The 24,344-nt window shown below is 36.0% G+C and overlaps 4 protein-coding genes across 7 annotated transcripts; 3 read left to right on the top strand and 1 right to left on the bottom strand.

Annotated features, from left to right (window-relative positions):
* Nucleotides 1–3,758: 3,758 nt before the first annotated feature.
* Nucleotides 3,759–4,094, bottom strand: LOC112096289 (uncharacterized mitochondrial protein AtMg00820-like). The gene has a single exon (XM_024179719.1). It carries the CDS (start codon nt 4,092–4,094, stop codon nt 3,759–3,761), a length of 336 nt encoding a protein of 111 aa, XP_024035487.1.
* A 2,790-nt stretch (nt 4,095–6,884) lies between these two features.
* On the top strand, nt 6,885–12,319 carry LOC18034771. The gene is made up of 11 exons (XM_006423358.2): nt 6,885–7,072; nt 7,181–7,275; nt 7,975–8,080; nt 8,735–8,833; nt 8,945–9,010; nt 9,145–9,261; nt 9,684–9,758; nt 10,095–10,197; nt 10,611–10,658; nt 11,719–11,840; nt 11,932–12,319. Exons 1-11 carry the CDS (start codon nt 6,998–7,000, stop codon nt 12,031–12,033), a joined length of 1,008 nt encoding a protein of 335 aa, XP_006423421.1. The 5' UTR covers nt 6,885–6,997; the 3' UTR covers nt 12,034–12,319.
* Nucleotides 12,320–13,098: 779 nt separating this feature from the next.
* Nucleotides 13,099–20,263, top strand: LOC18034418 (coatomer subunit alpha-2). Of its 4 annotated transcripts, none has more exons than XR_002904052.1 (5): nt 13,099–13,337; nt 13,676–13,920; nt 14,551–15,045; nt 15,568–18,626; nt 20,109–20,263. XR_002904052.1 is itself a non-coding variant. In XM_024178594.1 (4 exons), exons 2-4 carry the CDS (start codon nt 13,713–13,715, stop codon nt 18,522–18,524), a joined length of 3,660 nt encoding a protein of 1,219 aa, XP_024034362.1. In that variant the 5' UTR covers nt 13,099–13,337; nt 13,681–13,712; the 3' UTR covers nt 18,525–18,925. The 4 variants fall into 4 exon arrangements, 2 of the variants coding, with proteins under 2 accessions (XP_024034362.1, XP_006423409.1); XR_002904054.1 differs by lacking the exon at nt 20,109–20,263 and adding an exon at nt 18,987–19,029; XM_024178594.1 differs by lacking the exon at nt 20,109–20,263 and having other exon boundaries at nt 13,681–13,920; nt 15,568–18,925.
* Nucleotides 20,264–23,290: 3,027 nt separating this feature from the next.
* LOC18035408 lies at nt 23,291–24,246 on the top strand. The gene has a single exon (XM_006423345.2). It carries the CDS (start codon nt 23,410–23,412, stop codon nt 24,007–24,009), a length of 600 nt encoding a protein of 199 aa, XP_006423408.1. The 5' UTR covers nt 23,291–23,409; the 3' UTR covers nt 24,010–24,246.
* Nucleotides 24,247–24,344: the final 98 nt, after the last annotated feature.

Here is a 24,344-nt window from a genome sequence, read left to right as displayed (position 1 = left end):
ATGTTAATTGAGCCTAGGAGAAGACGAGCTAAAGAAAAAGACGAAAAGCCAAAAATGAATGAGAAATAAAGCTAAGGAAAAGATGAAAAGCCAAGGAGCAAGGAGAAGCCACTGGAAGCAATTAAACTTGATGAGAGATTTTTTGGGATTTTCAAAATAAAGTGATAACATAAAAGGAGTGGAACAAGTTTCAATTAAACATGACAAATCGTACTTTATAAAGAGATAAGTCAAATTCATTTTGTAGAGGAGTGTTTATTTTCAAATTATGTGTCAGGCGGTTACCACTTCCTAAGAGAAGCTGGAGAAACGTGAAGACAAGCATCAGTTCAGTGTTTAAAAAAAAATCGCCACGTGTCATGCGCAATTCCTCCAAGAGTTTCTTGTGCCTCAATTACATTCGCCACAAAGAAATTAGCAGGATGTTGTTTGGGAAGGAAACATGAGGCCAATGATGAAGTGTCGTGTGTCGATATTTAAGAAATTGGAATCGGTGAGGAAATCTCGTGCTACAAAAAGTTTTTGTAGGGGTACCTCAGGTACACCATGTAGGGGTATAAAAAGTTTTTTGTAAAAATGTCAAGGGATAGATGGGCCCCAAATCTTAAAAAGATCGGTTGAATACGTGCCAAAAAATAAGGAATCAGTGAGGAAATCTCGTGCTACAAAAGATGAGATAGCCGCTTGTCAAGCCAGTGAATTAGCCAAAAGTTTGATATTATGACAGTTGGGACCACCAACTTTTCCTGCCACGCCTGTAAAATTACAATGGAATTACAGAGGTACGCGGGACCACTCCACTATGCCTAACACGTGAATACGCCAGAAATTTACTCTCTACGCATATTTTTGAAACACCTAAGCCGTCATACGCATGAAAATAAGAATATTCCTGACATGACAGCAGAGAACGCCTTTAAAATAGTGTCAGGTGGCACGGCGACCAGGGTACACCATATAAATACTTAGGTTTAATTTTTATCAAGTAAGTTAACACACACACACAAACCCCACAAAAAACTAAGGTTTCTTCAACCTCAAAACCTCTATTACCGAGAGCTGGCAAGCTCTCCAAAGTGAGATAACCCAACTCTGACTTGAGCGTTGGAGTGTGGTCGTCGGCCACCCCTGGCTCCACCTCTGACCTCTATTTTTGCTGTTTTGCAGGTTTAAGACGATTTTCACCATCCCTCTACACCTGAAGTCAGACTCTCGCCATATTTACTGCCATCTCAATCCTCCTTCACTCCACAAAAAGCCTAAACAACCTGCACAAGCCAAACAAGTGAGGCACCCCGCTCCCCGACAATAAACAAATTTATTGTTCTTAGCTTGATTTTGTGGTTTTTATTCATTAACCCAAAATCAGCGGCAAACATTTAATTATCAGTTTGTTTAGTCAAGTAATTCATTTGGGTACTTTAGTAGATAGAAACCCTTTTTGTAAGTTTGGTGAAGTCCTCCAATTTGAGTTTTTTTACTTGATTTGATCTTGAAGCCAATAGTTTTAAATATGATATTGGCATGATTTTCCAATCTTCGTGTTTATCTTTTTAAATTTCTGTTCTTTAATAACATTTTGCTTTATTTTTTAGCTTATAAAAGAAAATTATAAACTAGGTAAGAATATTGTGTATTCATGGTTTGCCTTCTTTGTGATGTAAGTCAACTTTGCATGGAACTTATGTCCTCCTCTGTTACATTGGTCGGGCTACCAATTTCTATGGTTGGAATGCAAATGAAGCTGGCAAGTTAATTATCGTTAATTTAATAAAGGTCAACCGATTATGCGTTTCGATGATAAAAATCCTTCTAAAGAAAACAATGAATTTATGGATAATCTTCTTAATGATATTGAGATATTGGGCATCAAGTATGAAATAGTAACGTACACTTCGGACTACTTCCTGGATTTGATGGATATGGCTGAGAATTTGATTTGTCAGAGAAAGGCTTATATGGGTGACACAACTCGTGAGGAAATGCAGAAACAAAGGATGGATGGGTTTGAACCAAAATGCAGAAAAAATAGTGTAGAGCAGAATATGAAATTGTGAAAGGAGATGATTGCAGGATCTGAAAGGGGCTTGCAGTGATGTCTTCGTGGGAAGTTAGACATGCAAGATCCCAATAAATCTCTTCGAGATCTAGTCTATTACCATTGTGAAAGAAAACATAAACTCTACTGATCTGTACTGTTTGGTTACTAAGAAAATTTACTCTGTTTTACTGAGAAAACTTCAGAGAATATTCTGGATTTTATTTTTTCTTTTTTTAATCATCAAATGAGTACAAAGCACACCTTTTATACATTGTTAACGGAAAAGAAAACAATCAGAATAAAATCTCAGTAAGCCTTAACTAAATTTGCTGAGTTGACATTGTTTTCTTAACTAATTTTTGCTCAGCAAATTCTCCCACGTGCTAACCTTGAGCTGACTACTTGTACACGTTATGAGCTTCCTTAATAGCCCCCCTCAAACTCAAGGGGCATGGCTGCACATTGAGTTTGTTTCGAAAGTAATTAAAATGAATGAATGTGAGAGGTTTCGTTAAGACATCAGTTATTTGTTCTTCACTTGGAATGAAGTGAATTTCCAGCTCCTCTGCTAAATCTTATCTCTGACAAAATGCATATCCAGTTCAATGTGTTTGGTACGTGAATGGTAGACTGGATTTTTAGCTAACTTCGTTGCACTCATGTTGTCACACCAGATGATAGGTATTGAGATACATCTTATATTCAGCTCACTGAACAAGGATTGAATCCATGCTATTTCTCCACTTGCAGAAGCCAAAGCTCTGTATTCGCTTTCTGCATTAGACCTTGTCACCATAGATTACTTCTTGTATGACCATGACACCAGATTGTTTCCAAAATAATACAGTAGGCACTTATAGATTTTTTTGTCATCAATATCGCATGCCCAATCTGCATCTGTAAAACCTGTGATTTCCATTTTCCCACCAGCTGAAAATTTTAGACCATAATCCATGGTTTCCTTTAAGTACCTTAGAACTCGTTTACAAGCCATTATGTGCTGCAATGTTGGAGCTGTCACATATTGACTGAGTTTGTGTACAACAAAGGCTATCTCTGGTCTGGTTAACACCAAATATTGCAAGCTTCCAACCAAACTTCTGTAACTGGTTGCATCCTCAACATACTGGCCTAAATAACCTTTAACCTCCTTTTGAAGTTTCAGTCCAATCACTATAGGAGTATCACACCCTTTACAGTCCAACATATCAGCCTTAGACAAGAGATCATTAATATACTTTCTCTGAGATAGGTACATACAATCATCAGCATAAGTGACTTCTATCCACAGAAAGTATGATAGTATTCCTAGATCCTTTAAAGCAAATGTCTTACTGAATTCTAAGATAAACTTCTCTAATTCTCCACTGTCAGGTCCTGTAATAAGTATATCATCCATATATATAAAAACAAGTATTATTGAGCCTTGAATCTCTTTGAAGAAGAGAGAAGTATCAGCTCTGGAATTTTGAAAACCCCAATTACTTATTAGACAGTTTTTCAGCTTGTCATACTAAGCTCTAGGAGCTTATTTTAAGCCATACAAGGCCTTCTTCAACTTGCATACAAAGCTGGATTTTTTATCATCAATGAAACCTGATGGCTGATGCATGTAAACATCTTCTGTCAACTCTCCATTTAAGAAGGCATTATTGACATCCATTTGCCTTATTTTCCACTTATTCATCACAGTCAAACTAAAAATAATTCTTACTGTTCAAGCCTTTACCACTGGACTAAAAGTCTCAAAGTAGTCAATACCCTCAGTTTGCCGGAAACCATTTGCAACTAGCCTGGCTTTGTATTTAGCTACACTCCCATATGTGTTTTGTTTGATTCTGAACACCCATTTACTGTCAACAACCTTGTATGCCTCTGAAAATGGTACCAATGACCATGTTTCATTCCTAAGCAAAGCTTCATATTCATCTCTCATGGCTTGATGCCAATTCTGATCACTTAGAGCTTCTTGAACAGTACTGGATTCTTTGTTGGTTAAGGTGGTTATGTAAACTTTTGGCTTGAAGATTCCAGATTTTGATCTGGTTACCATTGAATGTGATGATTGTGAAGGAAGGTTTCTGGTTTGAGTTTGATTTATGTGCTGGGAAGTAGATAGTTGTGGTTCATTTTGTGGTTGTGATTCAGTTTGTTGTTGTGTTGGTGATAATGGTATGGTTGATGAGGAATGCTTTGATACCATGAAAGAAAACGTAAACTCTACTGATCTGTACTGTTTGGTTACTAAGAAAATTTACTTTGTTTTACTGAGAAAACTTCAGAGAATATTCTGGATTTTATTTCTTCTTTTCTTAATCATCAAATGAGTACAAAGCACACCTTTTATACATTGTTAACGGAAAAGAAAACAATCAGAATAAAATCTCAGTAAGCCTTGACTAAATTTGCTGAGCTGGCGTTGCTTACTTAACTAACTTTAGCTCAGCAAATTCTCCCACGTGCTAACCTTGAGCTGACTGCTTTTACACATTATGAGCTTCCTTAACACATTGTAATCCTGTTCCCCACCATTGAATTGGGTCCAAGTACAAGATATACCCAACATATGATTTTGCTTGTCCTTTTGTTGATACAAAAGAATGAATAACACATGCACTTAGATTTAGTGAGTACCATGATCGCAATGCTCAATACCATAGAATTCAGGATGATTTAGAAGTGAGAAAGGTTCACCTTTATGAGTTCAGCCGGCTGAATATGGTGAACTCACTTCTCAGCAAGCACAAGCTTCTCTGTTTTGTACAAAACGAAAAGGTTGATTGATGGGATGACCCTCGCTTTCCTACTGTCCAAGGAATTGTGCGCAGAGGTCTACAAGTGGCCAGTTTATTCTTGAACAGGTAAAACAATGTAGCTGACTAAAAGGATTTTAATAGTTCAAGCATTTTCTATTCTTATTTATTTGTGTAGTTACTGAATATGTTATGTATTGAGATCACCTAAGTGGAGGATTCACTTTTGTATTCTTATTTTTGCAAGGAGCTTAAAAAAATTAATCTTATGGAATGGGACAAACTTTGGACCATTAATGAAAAGATAATTGATCATGTGTCCAAGACATACTGCTGTCATTAAAGAACGTGTATTGATGACTCTTACCGATGGCCTGATAAACCATTTGTTCGCGTCATAGCAAGACATAAGAAGTATGAAGGTGCCAGAGGGAAAGCCAGTTCAGATGCGACGTTCCTTTTACCAGACTTTCAAAGCCAGTTGTTCTTGCAATCCCAGACGAGCTCCAACAAGCTTTCTTGAAGTAAGAGCTTTGCAATTAAGATATCCGTCGTCCTTACGTGTTCTTAGCTGTGATTGGGAAGTTTTATACTTCGTCCCTTTTTTATTTCTTATCTTATACACATATTTTTGGACACCGCTGAATTAGTTAACTAATTTACCTTTCTGTATTTCAATTGAAACATGCTGAGTCTTAAATGAAATTATTGCAAGATAAACCGTACAAAGAATACAGACTGTATGTATCAAATCTCTCATTCTGCCTATCAATTACAAACAACTCAGTTGACTCAAATTGTAAATTTATTACTGAAATTTATGTCATTCTATGCATTGATGGATATATTATTTGTTTTTTGGATTGACAACAATTAATTTAATTACCAATAGCATGTTATTGGTTTGATGTTTAATGTGCTAGTGTGAGGATGTTCTAGTTATCGGTAATTTTGTTATCAGTTTTGCGTTTCATGTTAGGTGGAAAAGAATTTTTCTTTTTCTTTTTTGTCCCCGAAATATTTGGTAGCAGTTCCAATCTAATTAGTGAGCGTGACAGGTATTGCAATGATCAAACCCTGCCCGGATGCAACATATTCGGGTCCAAGTCCGGGCCGTGTTTTAATCCGGGTACCCGAATTTTATATTTTTTAATATTATATGTGTATATATTTTTTATTTTTTCGTAATTTTATAAGTTTTAAATTTATTTCAATAAAATTTGACATAAAAAAATAAACTTTAAGTGTTTAAAACTTTATATATGTATAATAAATGAGTCAAATAAATATAAATATTTAAAATAATATATATTTTTTAATAAAATTCGGGTTCCGGGTTTATCAAGTGATGCCCAAGACTGACCCGGCTTCATACTCGGGTCGGGTAATACCCGACCCACAACGCCTGGGTATGGTTTGGGTCCAGACCGGGCGGATATTTTTGCCACCTCTAATCATATCCAATCTCAGCAATTGTTGTAATTAATTCTGAGAAGTGTTTGTTTTCACAATTTTCTTTATTTAGTAGAAAGAGCTTCTAAAAGCAAATATGATCCATTAGAATAATTAATGGTCATCTTAGAATTTATATTATATCTTATGAACAAAAATGATGATACCATATTTATCCATAAATCATATTTCATCAATCACAAGACCAATTTTGTTTATTGAAATTTGGACATCTGAATTTCAAAATATGCCATTGAACCCTTGTTTGGTATTCAGAGCTACATGCTAGAGCTACTGTAGAAAATTAAATTATATTTATAAAATAAAATTTCAAAAACAATAAAGATATTACAAGTTTTTTATCATACAATTGGTGGATCAAATCAACATAATTTTTAGGTTATAATAATTAATATTTATTAAATATTTTAGTGTTATAACTTTTAAGTTTACTGTCCAATCTTACTATCAAACCGGACGTGAGACTCTTTTGGGTAATTTCATTGGATTATTCAGTTTTTGCTGTTTAGAAAAACATCAGCAACCTCGATGTAATTATTCAACTGACCACACGACGCCGTAGTCTTATTAAACGGGCCAAATATTTGTGCTAACAACCAACAACATAAAATCTTCAATTTTCAGTTTATCACTAAACTCAATTCATCAAATCAGCTTCAAGCTTTATAGATATGAAAATTGAACGGTCATAATAACCGTCCAGTCTCCCGCCATTGTCCGCACATAGTTGATGATACCAGCCACCATTTCCATGGCCACGCTATTCTCTGGCTTGGCGCCAATCACTACACCTCTCAAACACCGGGTACTTATGCAAAATCCTAATTAATTTTCCTAATCTCTCAGACTCAAAGCTTAGTGATGCCGTTTATTTATTTATTTTTGTGTGAATAAATTTTGTTTTGTAATGCAGTGTTCAGTGCTCCAAAAGAGATGCTATATTGGGGTTTTTAGAGTGACGATGCTCACTCCGTTTTCTTCGACCAATTCAATTGAGTGGAAACGGAGGTATGCCTCCTGCTTTTTTCTTCTCCTAGAGCTGAATTTGATATTGCTTTAAGGGTATGTTTGTAATTACATATATTGTGCTTCTGCTACTTAACTTTGAAAGTACAATGTTTAAAATGTTTGGTGGTTTATAGTAAGCAATAACCACTTTTACTTGGCAACTAATGTTCTATTTCATAGCAATTGTAGACTAAAAGCCACAGCTTGTCAATCCAAACATATCCTGAATTATTGAAATGAGTTGTTGATTAATGATTAGCTTGAATTGCAGGGTGTAGATTGAAACTCACTGTTGTTTAGCTTAATTACACGGGACTTATGGACTCATTAAGTCGGGAATCAGGAGTAAAAAGTTGATCTGAATTGGATTTGATATAACTCAAACTGGCTGGAATTCTTGTGTGTTTCCGACTGGTTCTGGATAATTTATCTTGTTTTAAGGATATTCCATTTTTTTTAGATATATATACGAAGTTCTTATCTGGCTAGCAACTGTTTGTTTTGTTATTTTCTTGCTCTTGAATGTCAGCTGGTAGCCAAGTGCTAATCATTTAAAAAGGTATGTGTTGTGGATTAATTTTTTTTTCTAATCCTTGTATTAGTGAATGGTTAGAGTTAGTTATTTATTAATTAGTATTCTTCTATGTGCTGGATTGGGCTGTTGATGGTAAATTGGGGTGTTTGGATCTAATAAAACAGGAGAAATTTAATATGTGCAGTCGGTCGGGGTCCTGAGGAAGCATTCAAAAAGACTGTAGAAGTGGATAGACTGATTGATATGCTCAGGGATGCGAATCCAAAAGAAGTAAGTGATGGTGCTTTGCTGTTTGTTTCCCCTTTTTTTTTATAATCAACATCAAATCCCTTTTTTCATTTTCACATAAAGTTTGAACTCGATTACTGGCAGTTCTCCTATATGATAGGATTGGCAATTATTCTTAATTTTATCTTTTATGCGTAAGCAGTGTTAGAGCTATTGTAGGAGCAACTAAACTGTCTTACTGTTAAGGAATCAATCATCGAATGTCATGAAGTCATTTGTTCTAGTTGCTTAGTTCGGGTACTAGTCATGCAAGAGTAAACACATGATTTATCAACTTCATTTGGAGATGTAAAAAATGTTACCCTTAAAAGTGATTACGATTATTCTATCATATATATGATTTCATAGAAATTTATTGCAATGAGGCAGAATATTCCATGACGCTGATGTAGAAACTTGAGTTATCCTAGACAACTCTACGAAACAGTTAGTTATCTGTCAAATGTGAAAACCTTATCTCCAGTGATTCCAAATTAAATCTGCAGCTTATACTTCTGGTAATGGGTATTTGTTTGTACTTTTCTCGGGCTAAATGTGGATGCTTTCACTTGAAAGAAAATATCAGCTATTGCTGAGCTTTGTGAATATATTTACATAAACTGGTTTTTCATGTTTTTTTGCTATTTTTGTGAACAGCTTCAGCAGCTTGTCGTTGAAAACATCCTTGCTTTCAATGAAGGCTTTTGGATACGACTTGCAGCGAGAACTGATACCTGCAAATCAGAGGATGATAAAGCATGGTTTTTGACTTGGTTAATTCTAATTTTTTATTGTGTTCCTGTAGTTGACTTCTTGCAGTTTCCTCTTTATAATAATGGTTTTGGCATTATTTCTGTCCTATTGCAGAAAGACTACGAGGAATTGGCAACATCTGTTATGAACATAGTGGATCGCGTTGTCCATAAGACCCATGTACCTTGCTCTCTCTTGCATTATCAGTTTAACAATTTATGATTTTGTTATGCCTTCATCCATGTAAAATACCTCCTAATTCTCTAATATGAACTCTTTTTTCTTGTTCTTGATGGTATCTTTTCCCCATGCAGGAAAAGATAGAATCAGCTACTGATGTTCTCAAGGCCATTCTTAAACCTGTGGTTCATGAGGAAGAAGAGATTTCCTGGCCTCCAAGAGATCCTGAGGCTCTCAAACTGATGGAAAAGGTAGGTATTCTTTACACTTCGGTATAAATTGATTGATTTTCTTATGTTGAAGATCTTCAAAGGATACAGAAGATTTCCAACTTATATTTCCCTTTTCTAGAAATTTTAGAATATCTCATTATTTGTTAGAGAGGATTTCCAGCTTACATTATTTTGCTTACCAGTAGTCTAGCATAAAAAGTAAAAAGTAAAAAGTAAAAAAGTGTCTAGAGATGATTAGTTTTTGCATTTTTCAACTTTATCACAATGGTGAAGAAATATTGTTTGTTTAGATGATTTTTTTAACAGAAATAGGTAAGAGTATGATTGTTAGTATGCACACATTGTGTTGATGTATTCTCTTTGTAAATGCAGTTTGAAATACTACTGTAATTTTCATTGAATTGAATTAAATTTATGCGACTCATTTTACAAAACTTAAGGAAATTGTCCAAAGAGAGCAAGAAGGGCAGCTAGATGAAGGATTCCTTGCAGAAGTTAATGCTCAATTACGACAAGTGAGTTTGATCTATCTTTTCTATTGAACTCCTGAGAATATTATAGTCGTGGCTATATTTGCTAGTGGCCAGCTATGCAAATCTTATCTTCAAAGTATCCTCATATGTAGAATTTTCTGCAACAAAAGATGTTTGTTATTACATGCTGCTTTGCCTTATATTTTAACTATTGAACTTGCATTAACTTTTTTCTGTTCTAAACCTACTTGCAAGATTTTGCTGCGATACATGTAAAGCTGTAGGGCCAAAACTTACATTGTAACAGTATTTAGATGCTACGTATTTTTGAATCTTTAAGATAATTATTGATTGACTGAATTTATTAATCTTTTGCAGTCAAAAGAAGATGGGGATAAGCCAGGGCTTGAGGCTATGTTGCAAAAGGTTTTACAACTCTATGCTTCAATTAAGCTGTCCAAGAAAAGTTATGCAAAGAAAGGTATAATAGCTGCCCTTTTAGGTTCCATATGTTTCCATTCACAGAAATTTCTGTTGGCATGATATCTTATAGATGGGTTCTTTATTTTCATCTATATATCTAAAGTATGATATTTGAAGTAATACAATGTTGGTTCTTTTCGTCTGCATCATATCTTATTCATATTCCATTGGTTTTAAGTGGAAAATATTCTCATGCACATATGTGCACATCTATGCACCAAAAGAATGTTATGCTACATTTTTCCCTATTTCAACTTTTCTTTATCACCGCATCAAAAAAAAAAAATTAAAAAAAAAAAAACTTCTCTTTATCACTGCATTTCTTGTGGCTTGCTTCAGCTCATAATTTGAACTCCTTCAATTTTATAATTCAGAAAAATAATGTCTGTCCCCTTTTTTTCCCTAATGCAGGGAATGAAGTTTTGAAGGCTGAGCAATTTCTTGAGACCATAATTAAAGGTGCATACCTTCTCCCCTGTTTTTATGCTTTCAGAAAAACGGCAAGTATATCATATTTATGAATGATCCGTGTACTACTACTAGGCAAAGAGGAAGTTGTATGATTACTCAATATTTTTTAGTAACTAGTTTCTCTAGCTCTATTATATCGCTTTCAGCCTATGGCTGAGATCAAGCTCTGAGTCTTTAGACTCCGCAAAATTGATGGTACTTCCATGGATAGTCTAAATTCTCCTTGCAAGCCTGAATGAGAGGGATTTGGCTCTGTGCATGGATATTCTAGAGCTTGGTGTCTGGGTGTAGAATGGCTAAAAGATGTTTGCCAATTCTGGCTGTGAGAACACACAGTGCTTGTTAAATATGTCCAGAGAGTTATGTATAAGGTCTGTTCCAGTGTGGCTACTGGTACTCAGTTTGGTTTTTAACTCCAAGTTTTCATTATATATACTGTTGCTGTCTTAACATATTAGATAGACAGAAGATTGTGCCTCGGGCTTTCTAGGCCATACGTGGTGTGACTGCCTGGAGTGCAAAGCTCCCAAGAATCTTTTTTCATTGTAGATGATTTATACCTTTAAGTTTAGATAAAAGGAAGAATATGTTTATGGAGACGTAGTTAATGCTTATACTGCATGTTTGGTTCCCAGTATTAGATCGTATTACTATTTGATTCTTTCTTTTCATTTACTTTTCTCTCTTTCTGTCATGATTGTGCAACCTTATCATTTTGAAGTTATTGGGCATGACTCTTATTAAAATTTAAGTCGAGTGCTGAGGTTTGAATAGTAAGTCCATCATACATACATACGAAGGCTACCAGTATTTGTTTGGAGCACATGAGATCCAAGCACTAACATGATAAATTGATTTTGTTTTTGTATTTTGGTGAATTTTCAAGGTAATCCAAAAGCTGTTATGGAATTATAAATTAGAATCAACAGCTCATTTTCTTCTGTTTTGTTGGCAGTTCTCCAGGAAGATCCTTCTTAGTTTGAACCTCTCATGTTTCGAAGTTACTAATGTTTTTTCCCTCACTTATAGATATGTTTATTTGCTGCAGCTCCTGAGGAAGAATGGAACAAACTTTTGATTGATGGATTGACAGTTGGAAAAGGCGAAATTTTGCCAGAGGAATTTTATGCTGTCATTAAGAAACGAATTGAGCGGATACTTATCCGAACAGTAACAGACACCCTTTGGCCTTGCATCTTTAATGTTTAAGAGTTTTAGCATTTCGTAATTGCCTGATGTTTCTCTTTTCATTCTCCCCCAGGAGGGAGGCTCCTACCAGCAGCGCATCCTTACCGAATATGTCAAAGGCATCCAATCAAGAACAGAGCAGCTTGTACAGTTACTTCGGGGAAATCCTCAATAATCTGTACAGAAACGAAGATGCCATTCCACATTACAAGTTACTCTTAATTTGCTATAGCAGAAAGAAGCTTTTCCTTTGATTGAGAGCGGCTAAATGTAGAACTATGTGCTACCCTGTTTTGTTCTTCAGCTTTTGTAGCAAAATGTTGCTTGATATGTATATGCTCCCATGTCAGCTGAAGTATCAGAAAAGCTCGTCACTTCAAACACAGAGGGATTCTTTGCAGCGGCATTTACTGGGATGTTTGTACATTTCTGATGAACTTGTATGTAATCATTCCTTTTATCTTGGGTAATAAATTGGATTATTGCTCAGTATTTGATACCTGAGTTATAAATTAAATTGACATACAAACTAACGTGACACAATATGATTAGATAACTGGAAAAAAAAAATTATTATACTCTTGTTGTATTGACCTTTTATTTTTCACTCTTCCAATGATTATAATGCCACGATAACTTTAACAATTAATTTGTTTTTGTTTTGAAGAAGAAATCCGTTTTTACTATTGGAGTTATTTTATTTTTACAAGAAGAAACTGCATTTATCAGTTTTTTTTTTATTTGAATATAATTTACCAGTTCAATTAAAACACCCATTTTAATCACAGGCTTTCAGCATTTTCCTCGAAAACGAAATTCTCAAATGTCCAGATAAATTAAACAGGCGCGTAACGCATTGTTCGTGACAAATACGATTGACACAACGCAACAGATGTAATCTAGACCGTTAATTGACTTCCCCTATTCCATTCCTGCCACCTTACTTACGATCAACGTCTACTATTAACTTACACCCAATGACACATCACCCACTATATCATAACCATCAAATCTCAATCTAACGGTCATTATTACACATCACCTGATGGCTGAATGTAAATAACTAATAACAAATATTTTTGTAATTTCCGGTATTAGCTAATTCAATTTTTTTTTTTTTTTGCAAACGCACTCGATTTCTGTTTCTTTTCCATTTTTTGTTTTTTCAAAAATAAATATTTAAGATTCTCCGGTCCGACGGTGCCCCTAATAAATAACCAAAATGCCCTTCATGTCCCCGCTCTATAAGATTTATCACACAAAGGGACTACGCACACTCTCTATCAGACTCAGATCTAAAGGGAGAAATTGAAAAATCAGAACATATAAAACAAACAAACCCTTAAGCTATCTCTCCCGATCTAAAAAAATTTCTCTCTTATAAATTCGCAAAACTCGCATCGCTGATCTTGGCTTTGCTCATGCACTAACCAAATCACATGCCGTTGATCATTTCACGTACTGGTCATCAGATCTGAGGTAAATTTATGTTTAATTCCTTAATTTTGTAAATTCTGTTTAATTGAATGCTTTTGATCTTGCTAGATCTACCTGTGATTCAATTCCTCTGTGTCTATTGCTTTTCGTTTGATTCCTTATCTTTGCTTACGAATACGACATCGTATTAATTTCTATTGTCATTTTTTACTTGAAGATCTGTTCTTAATTTTGCGATTAAACGGGTCGGTTAGTGAGAGTAGATATTATATTTGTTTAAGGAACCAAACGAGGTGCACGAGATATGATTTGGTTTAGTTAACTATGAACATTGTTGTGGAATTTGATTGAATTGTTTGTTTTGTTTTTGTTTTGGTTAGATTAGATTTCGGTGTTTGTTGATTTTGATTGGAGAAGATGTTGACCAAATTTGAGACGAAGAGTAATAGAGTGAAGGGACTTAGTTTCCATAGTAAGAGACCATGGATCCTTGCAAGTCTTCACAGTGGTGTGATCCAGCTATGGGACTATCGTATGGGGACACTCATCGACAGGTTTGATGAGCACGATGGCCCTGTTCGTGGCGTCCATTTCCACAAGTCTCAGCCCTTGTTCGTCTCTGGAGGTAAATGAGATTTTCTGTTTACAATGTTGTCTGATTGATCTGTGGGTTGAATTTTTGGATGCAGAAGATCAGTACTGTTTCTTTTAGCGGCATATTGTTGAATTTTGCAAGATCGAATAAGGATATTAAAGAAAATGCAAATGCTGTGTGGACCTTTTGACTTTGGTGTCTGCAAGTTTGGATATGTTTAGAATTCAGCATCTGGTTTCATCTACAGATCTTATTCAGAAATTGGATTGTCTTGAATAAAATAACAGTGTATCATTGGTCTGTCTTTCTAGATCTAACTTGAGTGTCTAATTTAAAACTAGTTTAATATGCATCTTGGTTTTCTTGTATTGTCAAACAGTGGAAAAGATAAATCTGGTCTGTTCTGGAGATGACCAAGTTGATTGGCTTCTTTTACCATCGATTGAATTATGGATATTGAGTACATTTTTTGGTTCAATCATGCTTGTCAAATGATTTTAGATGGATAAACCAAAAGGTGTAATTGAAGCCTTTGTGCTCTATGCTATTCTGGATGCGACACTAATGCATGCAAAGGATTGTTTGTGCAGTACTGATTCTGTTATTCATCTCTTTAATAAAAAGAAAATGCTGCATGTAATAACTTACTATCTTCTGTAGGTGATGATTACAAGATCAAAGTTTGGAATTACAAGATGCATAGGTGTTTGTTTACTCTTCTCGGGCACCTTGATTACATCCGTACTGTGCAGTTTCATCATGAGTACCCTTGGATTGTGAGTGCCAGTGATGATCAGACCATCCGCATATGGAACTGGCAGTCACGTACTTGTATTTCTGTGTTGACGGGACACAATCATTATGTCATGTGTGCCTCATTCCATCCTAAAGAAGACCTTGTTGTTTCAGCCTCTCTAGATCAGACTGTTCGTGTCTGGGATATAGGTGCCCTGAGAAAGAAAACAGTGTCTCCTGCAGATGACATTCTGCGGTTGAGTCAAATGAACACTGATCTGTTTGGCGGTGTTGATGCTGTTGTTAAATATGTCTTGGAAGGTCATGACCGGGGAGTCAACTGGGCAGCATTCCATCCCACCCTCCCTCTCATTGTCTCAGGAGCAGATGATCGTCAAGTTAAATTATGGCGCATGAACGGTAATTATGGAAGCCTGTGCTTTTACTTAATCTGCCTTTGATTGTCAAACAACAGTTATTAGGGTATCTTTGACTAGCTGCTGCGTTGGCAATTTTTTATTGTAAAATGATAAAGGAACAACAATATAACAAAAGCATGCCAAAAACATTTGTCTTTTTGTGAATTTTGAAATTTTCTTTAATTGTTTTATATTTTTCAACTGATAATTAGTTTTATTTGTTTCATAATTGCATTTATATTGTTATTTATTCTTTTTTTAAGAGCATGAGATATGACATGCAACTTTTATACTGTCAGTGCTTTTAATTCATCCTTTGCTTGTCCAAGCTCTGCTTTTGTGATTGCGAATTGCACTTTAGAATAACTGTGTTAGTTAAAGCAAGCTACTTGAATATTGTTTTGATTACAAAAATTGTCAAATTCCGTAGCAATTTCCACATCTTCTTTTATACTGTTACCACCGATAAACCCAGTTATTAAAGTGAATCTCTTTTCCCCCCCTTTCCCCCACTGTTTTCCAGAAACTAAGGCTTGGGAAGTGGACACTTTGAGGGGGCACATGAATAACGTGTCCTGCGTTATGTTCCATGCCAAACAGGACATAATTGTATCTAATTCCGAGGATAAAAGCATCCGTGTGTGGGATGTAACGAAGCGAACTGGAGTTCAAACTTTCCGCCGCGAGCACGATAGATTCTGGATTCTAGCATCTCACCCTGAAATGAATCTTTTGGCAGCAGGCCATGATAGTGGCATGATTGTCTTTAAGCTGGAGAGGGAACGACCTGCATTTGCAGTGAGTGGTGATTCTCTGTTTTATGCTAAGGATCGCTTTCTGCGATATTATGAGTTTTCAACTCAAAAAGATACCCAAGTTATTCCAATTCGGCGGCCTGGTTCTACAAGCTTGAATCAAAGTCCGAGGACTCTTTCTTACAGTCCCACAGAAAATGCTGTTCTTATCTGCTCAGATGTGGATGGGGGGTCTTATGAGTTGTATGTCATACCTAAAGACAGCATTGGTAGGGGTGATAGTGTGCAAGATGCAAAGAAAGGCCTTGGAGGTTCGGCAATTTTTATTGCCCGAAATAGATTTGCTGTACTTGACAAAAGCAGCAACCAAGTATTGGTCAAGAATCTAAAGAATGAGGTTGTTAAAAAGAGCATCCTTCCAATCGCTGCAGATGCAATTTTCTATGCTGGAACTGGTAACTTGCTGTGTCGGGCTGAGGATAGGGTGGTTATATTTGATCTACAGCAGAGGCTTGTTCTTGGTGATCTCCAAACTCCTTTTGTCAAGTATGTTGTATGGTCTAATGACATGGAGAGTGTTGCCTTGCTCAGCAAACATGCCATTATCATTGCTAGTAAAAAGCTTGTGCACCAGTGTACTCTTCATGAGACAATCCGAGTAAAGAGTGGAGCCTGGGATGACAATGGTGTTTTCATTTACACAACTTTAAATCATATCAAATACTGCCTCCCAAATGGGGACAGTGGGATTATTAGAACCCTTGATGTCCCAATCTACATAACAAAGGTTTCTGGAAACACCATCTTTTGCTTGGATCGGGATGGGAAGAACAGGGCTATAGTTATTGAAGCAACAGAGTATATTTTCAAGCTGTCTCTATTGAGGAAGAGATATGACCATGTCATGAGCATGATAAGGAACTCACAGCTTTGTGGTCAGGCAATGATTGCTTATCTGCAGCAAAAGGGCTTCCCTGAAGTTGCTCTCCATTTTGTGAAAGATGAAAGAACTCGATTTAATTTGGCTTTAGAGAGCGGGAACATTCAAATTGCAGTTGCATCAGCTAAGGAGATTGATGAGAAAGACCACTGGTATAGATTAGGGGTGGAGGCTCTTCGCCAGGGTAATGCAGGCATTGTGGAGTATGCTTATCAGAGGACCAAAAATTTTGAGAGGTTATCTTTTCTTTATCTCATAACCGGGAACATGGACAAGCTGTCCAAGATGCTTAAAATAGCTGAAGTTAAGAATGATGTCATGGGTCAGTTTCATAATGCTTTGTATCTGGGTGATGTCAAAGAACGTGTGAAAATCCTGGAGAGTGCAGGTCATTTGCCTCTGGCTTATATTACTGCTTCCGTTCATGGGCTGCAAGATGTTGCTGAACGACTAGCAGCTGAGTTGGGAGATAATGTTCCATCTGTGCCAGAGGGAAAAGCACCTTCCCTTTTGATGCCCCCATCCCCCGTTGTGTGTAGTGGTGATTGGCCTCTTCTAAGAGTCATGAAGGGCATCTTTGAAGGTGGGCTGGATAATATTGGAAGGGGTGCTGTGGATGAAGAGGAAGAGGCTGTTGAGGGTGATTGGGGTGAGGAACTGGATATGGTTGATGTTGATGGTTTACAAAACGGGGATGTCGCTGCAATCTTGGAAGATGGGGAAGTGGCAGAAGAAGGTGAAGAAGAAGAGGGAGGATGGGACCTTGAAGATTTGGAGCTTCCCCCTGAGGCAGAAACACCTAAGGCTCCTGTGAATGCTCGATCTGCAGTTTTTGTGGCACCAACTCCTGGCATGCCCGTTAGCCAGATTTGGATCCAGAGATCTTCCCTTGCTGCTGAGCATGCAGCAGCTGGCAATTTTGATACTGCAATGCGGTTGCTGAACAGGCAACTTGGAATAAGAAATTTTGCTCCTTTGAAATCCATGTTTCTTGATCTTCATTCAGGGAGCCACACTTATCTGCGTGCATTTTCATCAGCTCCGGTGATACCACTAGCTGTTGAAAGGGGATGGAATGAGTCTGCCAGCCCCAATGTGAGGGGACCACCAGCACTTGTCTTCAATTTCTCACAGTTGGAAGAGAAGCTCAAGGCTAGTTACAAGGCCACAACAACTGGGAAATTTACAGAGGCCCTCCGTCTCTTTCTTAGCATTCTTCATACGATTCCTTTGATTGTGGTTGACTCAAGGAGGGAAGTTGACGAAGTTAAGGAGTTGATCACTATTGTCAAGGAATATGTCCTTGGTCTGCAGTTGGAGCTTAAAAGAAGGGAACTCAAAGATGATCCGGTACGCCAGCAGGAGCTTGCTGCCTACTTCACCCACTGCAACCTTCAAATGCCTCACTTACGGTTAGCCTTGCTAAATGCAATGTCAGTATGCTTCAAGAATAAGAACCTTGCTACAGCGGGTAACTTTGCCAGGCGGTTATTGGAGACAAACCCCACGATTGAGAGCCAATCAAAAACGGCCAGGCAAGTGCTTCAGGCTGCAGAGAGGAATCCAACAGATGCCACACAGCTGAATTATGATTTTAGAAACCCATTTGTCATTTGTGGAGCAACACATGTGCCAATCTACCGAGGACAGAAGGATGTCTCATGCCCCTACTGCACTACCCGGTTTGTGCCTAGCCAAGAAGGGCAGCTCTGCTCAGTGTGTGATCTTGCGGTTGTTGGGGTAGATGCTTCAGGATTGCTCTGTTCTCCTACCCAGATTCGATGATCAAACTACTGAATCAGAAAGAATTGTTCAACCATTTTTCTGCTCATCCTTTTGGCAGCATAAACGATCAAGTTTATTGATTCTCATATCTGCAGCTAAAAGGTAAGATACCAAAACAAGAGTTAAAAGTTTCGAATTTATTGTTTGTGCTGGCTACTTTTTTGGCTTTTGCCTGTTTTTTTTTTTTTTTTTGCCCTCTATTTAGTTGGCTATGATTTCCAATGTAATAACAATTTGAGAATTTTGACTTGGGTTATTCTTGTTAGTTGTTCATAAACAAGAATAGCTAAAGGGCTTTTGTTAAAATTAGATGATTGTCATAGGCAGGAAGACTTATATGTCAATGTATGCAGACCCCATTTGGCAAATTTGCTTTTTGCTATTATACTTGGTTTTTTTCTTGGTTGACTAGTTGAAAGTAATTTCTACCAGCTATCAGTAATTAATATTTTTGATGTCCAGTCAGCAATGTTGCGGCTATGATTCTCTGGAGGCTTTCAGAAAATATGCGTTTTGTTTGTTGTTTTTATTGTTTGGGATACAATTTGTTTGTCACTTTTGAGGGTTATAAACTATATCGTGCGTAGGACCTGTAGAGTGTGATGGCTTGTAAGATATGAAGATAATTGTAAGAGACCATTCATATTAGTATAATAAATTTACAATCTTTCTTTAGTGAACCGAATTCAGTGTTATTATCCTGCAGATTTGGCTATGTAGAAGAATGAATGTAGACGCAAAACTATAGGAAATTAATTTGTTAATACAGTAAGTAGGGAAGGATTAGATGTTGCAGCTGTGGATGGGACCGTGTTAAAAATGCAGCCTATAACTCTAGCCTTGACAAGAAGTTTGTTGAATCAAGTCATAGATGGTTAATGAAATTATGGTAGGGAAGAGCATAGATCCTATACTTTCTCATTTTTCACTTTTAAGCTCAGTTTGGACATGCAATTTTTTTCTGCTAGCTCTGGCAGTTATGAGAATTTCAGAACAGAAATAACAGGCGTGTGTATATACAATTCCTTAATTTACTACATAGGATATGTGACGGTGGTCTACTCCATTTGATGTGGTAAAGGCTTGCAAATGAGAGCCAATATTACCCGAATGTTGCCAGCAAATTTTTTTGGGGAACTCTTTTCAACCTTTTAGATGTGAAAGCGTCTTTAGTGGTGCTATGGGCACTACTTTATTTATCTTATGAAAAAGCCATTTAAATGTTCACAATGTAGTTCTTCTTTGAAGGACAAACTTGTTTTTCCATTAAACCCCTCCATAAGTATACTGTTACAAGGTCAAGCATGGTAACTAAGCTCTTAAACGTACCAAAGGTCCGCACTCTCTAAATGAAACGCTCAACACAAGTAACATATCAAATGTAGTATTATGGCAACAATAATATTGAAAGTCAAACCGGTCATCATTTTCATTTTAGCATCTTTAGAGTGGGTTATGGATGATCAATATTTATTTTGGTTTGCAGATATGTAGTCCAAAAAAATTATTTCTGAGATCTAAAAGGGGTTTATTGTAAATTGTATGTGATTTTAATTTTTTTTAATGGTGTTTATTGGGAACTAGGGGCATGATGAGGATCGTAGAGCACCACTTAATTCGTTCTTTTGCGGGAAATTTCAAGTAAATATCATTCTACGCTTTTCCCAGTAGCGTGAGATGTAATATAAGGTGGGGTTCATTTGTTGAATTCTTTTAATTTATAAGATTGCTTCCTAGAACTCTATTGAGTGGATGAATAATTCTGTCTTCTTTTTCTTTTTCTTTTTTTAAATAGAGAGGTACAAAATTAAAATATTATTTGAGAAATGGTTTTAGAGGTTTAAATTTAAAGTGCATAAATCTCATAATTTATGTGTTTTTTAAAATTTTTCACGCTTTAAAAATTTTGATTGAAACATTTCTATTAGAAAAGTGCAATTTTATGAGGTGTTATTTTACTTATTAAAATTGTAGCAGAACGTTTTAAACAATTTACTATTACATGACGTCTCAAACTATAGATAGACAGGAGCATAAGTGTATAATAAGTTCATGATTTTATTGATTTTGGGTTGCAACAACTGTCGTGTATAAAGACTCTGATAGTTGTATTTCATGAATATTGTTTCTCACAGTCTATACACCGCATGGTGATTAGATTTTGTTAATTTTTCATGATTTATTGATTATTTAAATCTAGCGATACCCTAATTATGAGATATATATATATATATATATATATGTATTTGAAGTAGGGTTATTTTTACATACCTCCCCTGAGGTTTCACCTAATTTCAGTTTAATAGAAAGTATCTCCGTATTTTTACTCCCCTCCCCTGTAGTTAATATTTTTGTCAGTTGACTGTTAGTGGACTAACAAGAGGATGAAAATACCCTTTAAAAGCTGACAGGTATAATTTCCCAGCAAAGTTGACAGTGCAAGCATATTCAAAAGCTATTCAAAAGCCGAAAATATTGAAATCAAACATAAATTTCTCGGTGCTTAGAAGTTGGAGATTTGGAGTCAAAAAAATTTTCTTTCTTCTCCAATGCACAGGAGAATAGGAGTGCAGAAGCCATGGAATAAAATTAAATCAATTAATATAAAAAATAATTTTTCTACAAATTCAGCATACATTAAAACCCATTAATCTTTTACAACAAACATCCACAACATGACAACACCAATTTTTCTAATCATTCGGACATGATTACAAGTGAATTTTGAGTACAAACACCCACACCATATTTTCTTTGACTTTTGCCCAGCCATTTATATAGAGAGAAAAAAAGAAAAAGAAAAAGAAAAGAGTGAAGCTCACGGGGAGAGAGAGGAAAAAGAATCGGATCCAACCCGACCCGCGACCGTGATCCGGTCGGATCTCCCATTTCGGGCCACCGTTTCAGTCGAGCTTGGTACCGATCGGAAGCCCTTGAACCGCTAGTCATCTCCATGCCGTCTTTGCCGTCGAAAAGCGTCCGGAAAGCCACCGATCGAAGCCGTGAGAAGCCACGGAAATGCCTCCTCGATTGGCCACGCACTGCGCTTGTTGGCAGTCTTCTATCAGCATCTTCTCGGCTCACGAGGAGAGAGGAAAAACGCAGCCTCGACTGGTATTAGAGCCGTGAAAAGCCGCGGAAACTCGCCCCTCAGCAGTCTTCTATTAGCATCGAAGCTAGTCTTCTTCATGGGTAAGTTCAAAATGGTGATGATTCTTGATCCTCAAACTCACTAACACTCGCTTGTTTTCACACTTAAGCTGCTGAGGGGTGAATGTTTGCATGAATGATGAGATTTTCGTAAGATTTACACTTTCGTGAAGAGATTTTTCTTTTGGGTAATAAAATGGACGGATGCAATGGTATTTCGCACTTACCAATGCCACTACAGCTAACTTTTTAAGTTTTTTAAAATTTAAATGCGCTTTTACAATTGTGACCTTATATACTGATATTATACTGACAGAAATATTAATAGTAGGGGAGGAATGTAAAAATACGGAGATATGTTCTATTAAACTGATATTAGGTGAAACCTCAGGGGAGGTATGTAAAAATAACCCATTTGAAGTACCATTTTAGATATGGGTAGGCATCGGTTCGGGTTGGGAATTCAAAAAAATCAACAGACATTTAAGGAAAATAAAAACTACATCGTGGTTTCGGTTTGGTTTAGTTTCGGATCTTCTTATCAGTTCGGTAACAGTTTGCAAACGGTCCCAATTATCCAATTTAGTATACTTGAGAAACTGTAGGCTTGCGTATGTGGTCAAGTAATCACTTCATAATAAATTTAAGAGTAATGATATCTCCACCCCACATTTTTTGTAAATTCATCCCATTTTTAAAATATAATTATTAAAGTGTCACATTACTTTTAAAATTTTCAAATCAAGAAGAATTTTAGAGAATTAATTAATTAAATTTATCTTAATTCATTTTTTTGTGACTTAAATTTTTTTAGTATATTTGATTACAAAGATTGCTTTGACATAAATTTAAATTAATTATTTTACTCTTATAAAGTAAAATTATCAAGATTTTATGTTAACTTTAATATTTTTCTAATTTGTACCAAACTTATTATTTCTAATACTACTTTATTAGTATGAATATTAGTTTTTAATTAAATTAACATAGTGTTTTTATGCACAATTCTCATATAAATTATTAGACTGTCAAATTTATGTTATTCACACGTAACACGTAAGGACAGTGAAATAATAACTAGATTTCATTTAGAAATACTAGATTATAAGTCACAAAATTAAATACCGAAATTATTAGATACTCATTTTAATTAAATACCAAAATTAATACTCATGTTTTTTTAGGGTAATTTTATCTTTTTATATCATAATAATAAAATACTAAAATAAAATTTGTATGAAAATTTGTGATCAAGAGAATTGTAAAATTAATTGAATTATATAACATTCAAAAAAAAATATATCATCAATGTAATCGAATCCGTCAAAAATTTTCTACGCAATAAAGGATCTAAATTGGGTAGAAATTTGAAATTGTGGGGTATTGATCCCTGGGAATAAGATGCACTTTGGTTCATGAGTCATGACTAGTCTCACCACGTAACATTTGGTTTGAAAAAACTAAATAAAAATTTAATTCAAATATCAAAATAGAACAGCTTTCCACATGGCTCAAAACGACTGGTCGTTTCACGTGGACCAGTAAGGATTCTCCTCACGTGATCCTCGACGTGTGTGCCCGTTGATTTATATTGAACTCGCGTGAGGTAACTAAATCACAACTTCTTACACACGTTATCCTCTTTGCCTGTTTTTTTTTTTTTCTTTAAAAAAAAAAATTCCAATTCATTTTACAAAATTAGCGAAGAGAAATTAAAAATCCAAGAGAGGGAAAAATGGCACAGAAAAATCAAATCTTGCAGTTGCAGCAACAAGGGAGTGATGAATTCTTGTGTTTATCATCAGGGGAATCAGAAGAAATTGATCTCTCCTACTGGGAATTCATCAACCCATCTGATGCTGATGATCATGAGATCGATGAACTGTCATTGGACAGCATCAATGATGATGGCTGGTTTGTTTCTTGGCACTCTTCAGTTGCTAATTCAATCGTAGCCCTAGAAACATTCCATTTTGATGAAGGAAAAAGTGTTCTTGATGATGTTGGTGTTCGGATTGGTGGTGGGTTTATTGAGGAGCAAGTATCCCATGTGGGAGATCAGTATCATGATGATGGTGTGGACGAGGGTGAGTGTCGTGATTATTATGAGCATGGTTATGATGATAGTGATGGTTATGATGATGATGGTGCGTATGATTTGGATGATGAACTTGTGCCAAGGGCAGTGAGTGGAAAGCTTGGGAGGCAGAGGATGAGGAAGTTGGGAAAAAGGGCTTCTGCAAAGGTGAATTCTTCGAAGAGGGCTCCTTTCTCATATGTGAAGCCTGGTGCTGTTCATGGCAAGCATGGACTGGGAATGAAGTACAGTTGCTAAAGCAACAAGGTAAATTTGGGAGATTTGTGAAGAAAGTTGGTTAAAAAATTTGACCCTTATGTGGGGATTGCTTAGAAATTTGGCATGTAATTAATGTAGTTGGAACCAGGGTATCCTGGTGAATTGTTAGGTTATGTTAATTGGATTTGGTTCATGTGGTTTACATACTATGACTTTTAACTCATTGTCTCTTATATCAATGCTTATTCATGTGATGTCTCTGGTTTCTTTCTCTTAGTTGAGTTCTTCAATTGGTCTTGGTTGAATTAATTTGTTTGTTTAATATTATGTGGATGGGAATGGCGATGCCCTGTTTTCATTCTTATGCTAAATTT

The sequence above is a fragment of the Citrus clementina genome, unplaced genomic scaffold, assembly GCF_000493195.1.
Source record: "Citrus clementina cultivar Clemenules unplaced genomic scaffold, Citrus_clementina_v1.0 scaffold_8, whole genome shotgun sequence".
In the NCBI taxonomy this organism is placed as follows: Eukaryota; Viridiplantae; Streptophyta; class Magnoliopsida; order Sapindales; family Rutaceae; genus Citrus; species Citrus x clementina.
This window is presented reverse-complemented; position numbering and strand designations above follow the sequence as displayed.

Excerpts from the sequence above, each read along its gene's own strand:
- LOC112096289 (XM_024179719.1), bottom strand. The coding sequence starts at position 4,094 with ATGGTAACCAGATCAAAATCTGGAATCTTCAAGCCAAAAGTTTACATA.
- LOC18035408 (XM_006423345.2), top strand. The coding sequence starts at position 23,410 with ATGGCACAGAAAAATCAAATCTTGCAGTTGCAGCAACAAGGGAGTGAT.
- LOC18034418 (XM_024178594.1), top strand. The coding sequence starts at position 13,713 with ATGTTGACCAAATTTGAGACGAAGAGTAATAGAGTGAAGGGACTTAGT. Across the intron at positions 13,921-14,550 it reads GCCCTTGTTCGTCTCTGGAG|GTGATGATTACAAGATCAAA; the intron begins GTAAATGAGATT and ends TATCTTCTGTAG. Across the intron at positions 15,046-15,567 it reads TAAATTATGGCGCATGAACG|AAACTAAGGCTTGGGAAGTG; the intron begins GTAATTATGGAA and ends ACTGTTTTCCAG.
- LOC18034771 (XM_006423358.2), top strand. The coding sequence starts at position 6,998 with ATGATACCAGCCACCATTTCCATGGCCACGCTATTCTCTGGCTTGGCG. Across the intron at positions 9,262-9,683 it reads CTCTCAAACTGATGGAAAAG|GAAATTGTCCAAAGAGAGCA; the intron begins GTAGGTATTCTT and ends ACAAAACTTAAG. Across the intron at positions 10,198-10,610 it reads GAAAAGTTATGCAAAGAAAG|GGAATGAAGTTTTGAAGGCT; the intron begins GTATAATAGCTG and ends TCCCTAATGCAG.